The 10,858-nt window shown below is 42.1% G+C and overlaps 1 protein-coding gene across 2 annotated transcripts; it reads left to right on the top strand.

Annotated features, from left to right (window-relative positions):
• Positions 1-1,537: 1,537 nt before the first annotated feature.
• Positions 1,538-10,286, top strand: lacc1 (laccase (multicopper oxidoreductase) domain containing 1). Of its 2 annotated transcripts, none has more exons than XM_056289563.1 (5): positions 1,538-2,129; positions 2,220-2,398; positions 3,227-3,395; positions 3,843-4,068; positions 8,207-10,286. In XM_056289563.1, exons 1-5 carry the CDS (start codon positions 1,598-1,600, stop codon positions 8,430-8,432), a joined length of 1,332 nt encoding a protein of 443 aa, XP_056145538.1. In that variant the 5' UTR covers positions 1,538-1,597; the 3' UTR covers positions 8,433-10,286. The 2 variants fall into 2 exon arrangements, with proteins under 2 accessions (XP_056145538.1, XP_056145539.1); XM_056289564.1 differs by having other exon boundaries at positions 8,168-8,281.
• The last annotated feature ends 572 nt before the right edge of the window (positions 10,287-10,858 follow it).

Raw genomic sequence — 10,858 nt, 5'->3', positions numbered from 1 at the left:
AAATTGTTCGAAGGATTCACTCTCTCCCTGCATCTTTTCATGAAATTTATATCTGGCATAAATCGGGTTTGCTTTGGGGGTGATGTACTCAGTGTACTTATCGTAGTACGTTTCTAGCTTCTTGGCTTGTTCTCCGCTGAGTGTCCAAGTGTTGTGCACATCGCGCCCTTTTTCCCCTATCCAGAGCAGGAGGTAGCTGCATTTCTCCTCTTCGTTCTTCCCGCGCAGGGGGCCCTTGAACATTAGCTCCGTTGTTTGTCGAAATCGTCTCCATGCTTCAGGTAAGTTCGCCGATTCCCAGTCCATCCGTGGAGCTGGAACGCCGTACGAATCCATATTGGGTATTTCAACTCCGCTACTCTGACACCATGTAATGATCTGTGCCCTCTGGCTATGTTAACTTATAACATTAATAAAGCAAGGACGACTTCTCTCGTGCTGGGTGTTTATTCACCGACCGGATTCCCCTGACGTTGTTACGTACATCACGTGACTTTGTTGTGGCGCTACGGAAAGCCGTAAGGGACATTAGCTAATCAAATATTACTAGCAAATATTACAAGTACCACAGACGCCTTCACTTTACATAGACAATATCGATGTTAAGGAGAGAAAAAAATACACAAACAAAATTGTAAGGGGTGCCCTTACCTCCGAACTCTTCCCTCTACCATTAAAAAGAAGAAAAAAATCTATTAAAATATGATCCTAAAGAGATTATTGTCCGAATTAAACCAGACACCTCACTCTCCCTATTTCACCAAAAGCAAAATAAACTCAGTTTAAAATGATAAGTTGTATTTATCCTTGTAATGACTTTCTGAGATAAAGATTTAACATTGATAAAAACAATTGTATGTTTTGTGATTCTGATAACGAAACTTTCGAACAGTTGTTCTTTACTTGTAATTATACTAGAGCCTTTGGAAACTGTTTCAAACTTGGATATCTGAAATGGACTTTGATTTGCCCAATTTAGCAGATAAGGACATTAAATTTGCAGTTAAGATGGAGGATACAAATATGGAAATGTTGTACAATAGTCTGATTATCGTGGCTAAACAATTTATACATACATCTAGATTTATTCATGCCAGGCCACCTCTTAGTCTTCATGAATGAATTAATAAATGTTAAGAAAGCACTGAAATGTATAAAAACCAAACACGCTTTTAATATTTACAAAAACATAGATATATTGATTTCTGATTAGACTTATGTCTTTTTATGTTTTTATTTTTTTTACTTATTTTTACTGTTCTGTGAAATGCTAAAAAAATTGCAATAGCTAAGTCTGAGTTGAAATATTTGCTAACTTATTATTATGACCAGATTTTGTTTGTATAATAAAGGTATTAAAAAAAAGTGTGGTCTGTGTCACACTCTAATAGTTCCCCGTAACGCCACCAACTAGGAACAACAATCCTGTTGTTACAGGAAGTTGAACATTACCACTGTACTTTCCTATTTTTTTTAAGTCATGTACTTCCATGCTATTAAGGAGATGTGGCCATTTTTGCGTCGATATATATGCGCGCCGGGCTGGTCACCATAAGTATCTCCCGCGTTTCGAAAGTTACCACTTACAGCGATTACAATGACTGAAGTTTTAGTTTTAGATCTAATTTACGGTTGGTGCTCAGCGTGCAGCAATTTCTTTGACAAACCTTTCGCTGATATTTTGCCTTTCGTCGGTGGGCACGTAGCAGAACATATTTTCTTACTTTGCGGACATCAGCAGGCAAACGGCGGCCGTTCAGCGTTTCCACACACAGTGTTGAAGGAAACGAAAAACGTGCACATCTTGGACTTTGGGACTATCACGAAATGCTTGTATCATTTTAAGCAGATCTTAGATGAGCTTAATTTGAGCTCAGTTAGGGTTGTTACGTCCTGTCAGGGAAGAGAAGTACTTCTGTTATATCAGCAGGAACTTTTTACACCAGTGTACTCATTTGAATACGTGGTCAAGTGTGAAGATCACCCCATCTGTCAAAGCTGCTGTCCTGCCCCTACAGTACCGGCTGTAAACTCGGCACGGGATGTCACCCAAGAGACGTCAGCCTTTTTTCAGCAGTTACCTGCACTTAGAGGAGATGTCAATATTCTAAAATCCTCATTTATTCCTGGTGGGTTTTGAGAGCTATTGAAGAATATTACGTTATTTCCACCTATTTGTCAATTTTCTAAAACCTCTTTCGTTGTTCCTTACTTGACAGATTGTTTTGGCCATGGCTTCAGTACTCGTACAGGTGGTGTGTCCTGTATCCCAACCTTGTCCTCCCTGAACCTTTTCAGCAGCTGCAAGAGGAGAGACCCAGCAGCTGCAGTGGCTGAGAACACACGCCGCTTGGCCCTCAAGGCTGGTTTTTATCCTCAACCGCTTTACTTGGTTAGGGTAAGGTATACCTTCCATCCATCCATTATCTAAGCCGCTTATCCCAATTGGGGTCGCGGGATGCTGGAGCCTATCCTTTCTTGTATTATTTTTGTTGACTCACAGAAAAATAATTGCTGCAATCCGCGACTTTTCTCGCTATTTTATCCATTTGAAACATGATGACAATGTCGCAATTGTGGTGGCCAGACAGTCAATATTACAATAGAACAATGTTCCAAAGTAGTCTGATGGAGGAGGCAGAGAGAAATAGACTTGCTGCAACTGATTTAGTCACACTACAAAGAAGGTGTAGCAGCTATTTATTGCTGCTTGTGTGCCGTCAGATCACCAGTAAATTGTCTAAACATAAAAATTGCGTCCTAGGACCAAAGCTAATGCAGGTAGTGTAATGCATTACAAACTTCATCACATATCTTGTAAAACACAGTGCTATAGTAATATTGATTGTTTGTCCAACAGAGGTACGGCCACATTGGCATCATGGTTACATTTTTTATTTTTTCCTGCTGGACTTATATCTAACACATATGTACAGGCCAGCTGGTGTGACCTGACCATGAAATTTCAATAGCATTATATGAAGACTGGACAGTGTCTCCAATTACAGTAAAGATGCTGATAAAAGGAGAAAACTTGCGGATTTCAGCTTTAATGGCTGGAAGATACTTGTGAATGTTATTAGATAACATGCAGAGTTGTGCTGTGCAAAGATAGTTTATTTCAGAGTTTGCTGGTAGAGTAGAATCAAGGCAGAGCAGAATTTTGATTTAAATTTTTGCGGAACTGGTTCCTTGGAGCTAATGGTGTGCTTGGGTTTTCTCTTAGGTAAACCATGCTAGAGATGTCTGGGTCATGGGGACAGCAGAGCCACCAGAGAGCTATGATGCTATTGTGACCAATCAGACTGGTGTCGTCATAGCAGCCCCAGGGGCTGATTGCATGCCTCTCTTATTTGCTGAACCCGTGACAAAGGTTATTGGAGCTGCTCATGCAGGTGGGTATAAGAATCAGCTGCAACAAATATAACTGAAAATTGATGTTGAGTTTTATTTACCGTGCTTCTTTTACTTGATATCTTTGCCACTGTAGCTGAATATCAAAGGCAGATAAATGATTAAGTGGCTTGTTTCAAAATTTGAATTAAAATGCTTCCCTCCCTCCATGTACTGCAGAATTGCTGGACAGGTGTAGTCATGTCTTTGCCCACACGATTATTCCAAAAACTGTACGTCTGTACTCATATTACAAAATATCTTTCAAATAAACAAGGTTGTGGCCCTGTGATGGTCTGGCGGCCTGTCCAGGGTGTCTCCTGGGATAGGCTCCAGCATCCCGCGACCCTACCTGGATAACGGATGGATGGATAAACAAGGTTGCTGAATGGTGCCTTCTGTTCCTTCTAGTTTTCATTTTCCTCAGAAGACACTCTGTTTGTCAGCAGGTTGGAAAGGAACCCTGATGGGAGTTGCTATGGCTACGGTGGGTGCGATGGTGAGAGAATTTGGTTGCAAGGTGAGTGACATTGTTGTGGCAATCGGGCCATCGGTAGGGGCATGTTGTTTCACCCTGGAGAGAGAGCAGGCTTTGGAGTTCCACTGCATCCATCCTGAATGTGTCCCTGACCCACACTCTTCCAGACCACATGTCAACATCCGCCTTGCTACAAGGTAACACAATCACCAGAAAATTAATAACAATACTTTGATTGTACAACATTTCCATTTAGAATTTATATTCCTTGCTGACTTTCTGTAAGCCTATACATAAGGGGGTTTACTACTTGCAGTTGAATGTCAGTTTTTCTCTGTTTCAAGAGGTTGTTTTGCCTTGAGGAAGTAAGGAAAGTGCAGGTGCACTTGACATCAATGCGGGTCTATGATTAGGTTTTTAAAGGGCACATTTTTAAAAAATTAGTGTTTCAGTCAAATTCCAACGAACTATGGTCACGCTATCCCTTTCATTCATTATCCTATCAATTGTCCACATGCAGCTACTTGAATCATTACAAAAAGAAGTAATTACCTTTTAATCATCTACTGGTCTACACTGGGCACAGTGGTTAGCACGGTCGCCTCAAAGCAAGAAGGTCCTGGGTTTGAGGCTTGGGGTGGTCCAACCTTGGGTGTCGTCCTCTGTGTGGAGTTTGCATGTTCTCCCCGTATCTGCGTGGGTTTCCTCTGGGTGCTCCGGTGTCCTCCCATAGTCCAAAGACATGTAGGTCAGGTGAATCGGCCATACTACATTGCCCCTAGGTATGAATGTGTGCGTGTGCGTGTGTGTGTATGTCGGCCCTGTGTGATGGCCTGGTGGCCTGTCCAGGGTGTCTCCCTGCCTGCCGCCCAATGACTGCTGGGATAGGCTCCAGCATCCCCACGACCCTGAGAGCAGGATAAGTGGTTCAGATAATGGATGGATTGATGGTCTACACTGAGAAAACGGTGCGATACTGTGTACACTGTGATGACCGATTACTGAACGATTGTGGTCCTATAGAGCCGTTATGTCGGTGCCTAGAACGCATTAAATACTGAATGTCGCTGAATTTTCTCCACTTAAACATTAAGCTGAGACTATGGTCTTTGGGCCTAAGAAAAATAGGCTGAAAGTTATTGGCCACCTTGAATTCCTGTCAATCAAGACTACAAGTCAAACCAGAAATCTCAAGCTAGAAGACTCAGAACAAAATTTTGATAGCCATATAACGACAAAGTCAATTCAATTCAATTTAATATCATTAAAAACAATGTGCAGGCACATGTTAAAAATTAAATGAGGGCTGTGGCTTCACCAAACAGTGCAAGACAGACAAACACAGCAAACACAATATAAGATATATACACATGAAGACCAAAAGCTAAAAATAAGTTAAAAGAGAGCTGGAGTACAAAATATTTAAAAATATCTACAGACATTCAGTGGGTAGCCAGGTTCGGGTGGGCAACAGCTTGTGGAAAGAAGCTTGTTTTTGAGCCTGGTAGTGCGGGCTCTAAGGCTCCTGTAGCGCCTCCCAGATCGCAGGGGGGAGAACAGTCCATGGTTGGGGTGGGTGGGATCTCTGCTGATGCTCAGACCCCTTCGAAGGCAGCGTTTGTGATAAATGTCTTTTATGGCTGGGAGCTGGGTACTGGTGATATGCTGGGCCACCTTGAAGATCCGCTGCAGAGCTTTCTGGTCTACTGAGGTGCAGTTGCCGTACCACACTGAAATGCAGATGGTCAGGATGCTCTTTATGGTGCAGTGGTAGAAGTTAGGGAGAATTTTGGGGGGTAGACGGGCGCTCCTCACCCTCCTCAGGAAATGCAGGCGTTGTTGGGCCTTTTTCACAAGGGCCTGGGTGTTTAATGTTCACGAAAGGTCCTCGCTGATGTGGACTCCAAGGAATTTAAAGCTGGAAGCATGCGCCACTTCCACCCCATTGATGTGTATGGGGGAGTGGCTGCAGCTTCTAGACCTCCTGAAGTCCACAATCAGCTCCTTTGTCTTCTGGACATTAAGGACAAGATTGTTGGTAGTACACCATGATGTGAGGTGCTCAGTCTCATCTCTGTTGGCCATCTCGTCATTGTTGGTGATACGGCCAATGACTGTGGTGTCATCTGCAAACTTAACTGTAACATTTGAAGGGTGAGTTGGCAGGCAGTCGTGGGTAAAGAGGGAGAAAAGAAGGGGGCTCAGAACACAGCCTTGACGGGCACCTGTGCTGAGGGTCATGGTGGAGGAGGAATGGTCACCTAACCTAACAGACTGAAGTCTGTTGGTCAGGAAGTCCAGGATCCAGTTACAGAGGGAGGGGTTGAGGCCAAGGGAGAGGAGTTTGGTGGTTAGTTTGGCGGGGATGATAGTGTTGAAGGCAGAGCTGTAATCTATAAACATCATCTGGATGTATGTGTTGTTAAGTTCAAGGTGGGTCAGAGCAACGTGCAGGGCAGTGGCAATGGCATCCTCAGTAGACCTTTTGGGACGGTAGGCAAACTGATGTGGGTCGAATGGGGGGGGGATAATGTTTTTGATGTGAGTCAGAACCAGTCTTTCAAAGCACTTCATGGCAGTGGGGGTGAGTGCTATGGGTCGGTAGTCTTTCAGATATGTGGATGTTGGTTTCTTGGAGACAGGAATGATAGAGGTGGTCTTTAAGCATGCTGGGACTTTAGATTGGGACAGTGATAGGTTAAATACAAGTGTGAAGACCTCAGCCAGCTGGTCGGCACATTCCCGGTAGACGCCGTCTGGTCCGGCAGCCTTTCGTGTGTTCACTCTGCGCAGTGATTCTCTGACCTCTGCAACTGATAGAGTGAGCACCTGGTTTTCTGGTGGCTGGGGATTTTTTGTGGCTGGGTCAGTATTGTCCTTGTCGAAGCGGGCATAGAAATTATTTAGCTTGTCTGGCAGGGAGGCATCATGGACAGTGGGACCGCGATTAGAGCTTTTGTAGTCTGTGATAGACTGAATGCCTTGCCACATTTGCCGAGGATCAGAGTTATTGTGAAAGTGGTCCTCTATTCGTAGGGAATATTTATGTTTGGCTGTTCTGATGCCCTTTTTGAGGTTGGATCTGGCTGTGCTGTAGGCCTCACGGTTACCTGACTTGAGCGCTGCATCCCGGACTTTCAGCAGCTGCCGGACCTCACTGGTCATCCAGGGTTTCTGGTTTGGAAAGGTGCGGACTGATTTTTTTGTTGTCACACTCTCAGTGCAAAAGTTAATGTAGGCTAGTATGGCAGATGTCCGTTCATTAATGTCTATATGGGAGCCATGGGTAGCTGAATGTGCAAAAATACTCCAGTCTGTGTTTTCAAAACAGTCCCGGAGTTCAGAGACTGCTCCTTCTGGCCGGACAGCATATTACCTTTGTAAAAGCATAGCAACAAGAGGATTTGTGTCTGAAGACTTTTTTTTTTCCCGCTGGAGTTGTTTCCAACGTGTACATGCTTACCGCTGCACCGGTTGGTGCGACCCAACCAAAAATGTTCAATAGCATTATATGGAGACTGGAAAATGTCTGCAGTTGTGGTAAGGATGCCCTTATTCCAGATGCCCTTATCCATGCCTTTATTTCCAGTAGACTGGGCTATTGTAATGGTCTTTTTTCTGGTCTCCCCAAAAACAGCTATCGAACAGCCTGAACTGATACAGAACGCTGCTGCTAGAGTTCTGACGAAGGCTGAGCATACAACACCAGTTCTCACACCTCTGTACTGGCCTACAAGTGCATCTAGTTGATTTTAAAATACTGCTTCTTGTTTATAAATCGCTTAATGGTTCAGAGCCGAAATACATTACTGACATGCTTTTAGAATATGAACCCTCCAGACCTCTTAGGTCATCTGTAGCTGTTCCCCCAGTAGTTCCCTGGGTAAAGACCAAATATGGTAAGGCAGTGTTTAGTCATTATGCAGTTCACAACGGCAACAAAATACCTGAACAGATTAGATTTTCTCCAAGCTTGAATACATTTAAATCCAAGGTAAAAACTTTCATGTCCACCACAACATTTCACTTAAATGGTACTCGTTATTTCATTTTGACTCAATTTTATTATGTTTATATTTTAATTTTTGTAATTATTTATTCTATTAATAATCTTATTTAATGCTGCTTTATGCCTTTATGTGAAGCACTGTGAATTGCCGTGGTGTATGAAATTTGCCTTGGCTTAACACCTATCTTTGACATACTTGAAAATATTTTGATTTGTTAAAATTCTATATGAGATGTGTGCTTATTCTCAAGAGTGATTGAGAATAGTCCTCTCTATCACTTCTCCAGATAATTCATCCAATAAAAACATCTAATCCTCCATCCTAGAATACTCCTCCAAAGAGGTGGGATCCAACCAGGGCATATCCATGATGACACAGTAATTGGGAGTTCTTGTGTGACCCCCTGCACCTCTTGTCACCCTGAGTACTTCTTCTCCCATGTCCGGGATGGGCTCCACTTTGGAACCCAGGTGGGATTCCTGTGGATCAAGGAAAATGGACGAACTGGAAAAAAATTTCAACAGGCCAAAAAATGTGAAATGTATGGATAACAGTTCCCTATGAATACTTCTGACATTCATGTCGGCAATGGACATTTACTTCATTCAAGAAAATAGTCCTATCTGGCAATGAGTTGGATTATCTATTTTTCCACTGAATCAGTGCTAAGTGATAATTATGTGATAGCATTACTACTTAACCTTCAGTTGAAATTCTCAACTGAAACTACTTAACAATTATAATCAAGCTGAATTTATAAAACATGAGCTAGAAATACTATTCCGTAGCTAATGCTATGCATTGTATTTCCTTTTTTCTGTTGATTTTTTTTAAAGGTCTAAAAAACACCACTGTAAAACCAGTTTCTGCTTGCCGAGTTCCAATCTGGTGAAGTTGAACAGAACCTGTAGCTGTTATTGTACTTAATCAAAAATCTGACTGAAAAATAGGGTGTATAGAAAAAATACATGTTAGAAGTATGGGTTCAGTGGGTTCTAAAACACCACGAAACAGACACAAGAAGGAGCCATTTCCTATTTTGAGTTTACAGTGCTCGTGCAGAGTTCTTTGAGGACTCCTAGAAAAAATGGGATCTTCAGAACCAGATTTATTGCCAAGTAGTTCAAGAACATACACGGAATTTGTCTTGGTATGTTGGTGCAAGAGGGAAAAAATAACAGTAAACAGTAAAGATAAGTTAAAAGAATAATACAATATATAGACAAGATAAAATAAAATAAAAGTAAAAAAAAGGTGCAATAATGGGGAAACACTGAGAATATGGCAAGTACTCTATTTACTTAATGTTAAATGAAAATTTTAAATAACTTTTTATTCTGTAAATAACTTCTTATTTGCAGAATAAGAGTTATTTACATGGTAGAGCAGACATTATGCAAAGTGTCCATGTACAGAGGGCACAGTAGGGCAGATAAGATAGATTGCACTTTGTTTTTGCGTGCAAGTGTGTGTGCATATGTGTAGGTGCATGTCGTGTTGTGGTGTGGAGAAAGGGTCAAACAAGGTGGGTGAGGTGCAGTGTCAGTATTGGTGTCACGGGGCTTGTTGGAAAGTCCTCATGCTGGAGAGAAGAAGCTGTTCTTGTGGCGTGAGTTTCTAGTTTTCATGCACCTTAGCCTCTTGCCAGAGGGGAGGAGTGTTTTGAAGAGACCATGGCCTGAGTGGGAAGGATTAAACATGATCTTTCCTGCTCACCTTAGTGTCCTTGAGGCATACAGGTCCTGGATGGATGGCAGGTTGCAGCCAATCACCCCCTCAGCAGAGTGAATTAACATTCGCTGCAGTCTGCCCTTGTCCTTGGCAGTGGGAGCAAAGTACCAGATAGTGATGGATGAGGTGAGGGTAGACTCATTGATGGTAGAGTAAAAGTAAAAAGTAAAAGTGTACTAATGTAGTTATGGTGCATATCCAGAAGTTTTATCTAAAGGTATATATAGGCCAAATAGCCTATTGCACAGCGATTGGTTTCAGGTTGTTTTCCACCAGTTTGGCTTGTTTGCCACCGGGCAGCATGGTGGCTCAGTGGTTAGGACTGTTGCCTCACAGCAAGAACGTTCTGGGTTTAACCCTCAGGCCGTCCCAGGAGTTTGCATGTTCTCCCTGTGTCTGCATGGATTCCCTCTGGGTAATTGCTCACTTGCTACTTTGATTTGCAAAATTATTTTCAGGTAGATTGCGCACATGCTGCTCTTTCTCTTGACCTCCCTTTGGTCTTTTAGCGCCACACACGCGCAGACACACAGCCTCACTACCTCATATTACTCTTTTGCCCTGATCATTACATTGCTGCTTGCTATTGGATGTACCTGATTAGCATTTTTTATAATTAGTGTTGATTAGCATTAGTTGATTTCCTCTTTTGATTGATTGTTCTAATAAATGGTTTTCACTGAAGTAAGATGTTGTCCTGCCTGTTTTTTGACAGTATTTACTGGAGCCATCCTTTGCCAAGTAAAGTATTCTAATTGGTGTAATATTGATTATTCCATCAATTTGAATTGGACAACCAAAATTAATTAATAAATCTATGAAACTAAATTTATGAGGCTAATTTTATGAGACTGATTGATAACCCTGTTGCACCTACACTAGCATGAAATATGATCGTAACAGATAAATATGGACAGCTGATGTACTTGAGTACTAAAGCGTAATTCAAACAGTTGGAGAACAAAAAGCCACATTACACTGTCTCACTTCTTTTTTCAACGGTATTTAATGATTCTTCCAATCTGTCAATTTTGGTACCTGGCCCAGGATCTGTTACAATAACTTATTACACAGGGCTACACACTGAGTTGCCAGTTTAATAGGTAATTTTGCGCCTCTTTTGGCCTTCAGAACAGCATGAATTCCTCTGGGCATGGATTCTACAAAATGCTGTGTTGTGTAGGAATCTTATGGAACTGATTACATTAGACAGTTGCTGCAACTTGGACTGCTGCACAGTGTTATT

The sequence above is a fragment of the Lampris incognitus genome, chromosome 11, assembly GCF_029633865.1.
Source record: "Lampris incognitus isolate fLamInc1 chromosome 11, fLamInc1.hap2, whole genome shotgun sequence".
NCBI lineage: Eukaryota > Metazoa > Chordata > Actinopteri > Lampriformes > Lampridae > Lampris > Lampris incognitus.
Note: the sequence above shows the minus strand (reverse complement) of the source record. Positions and strands in the feature narration are given on the sequence as shown.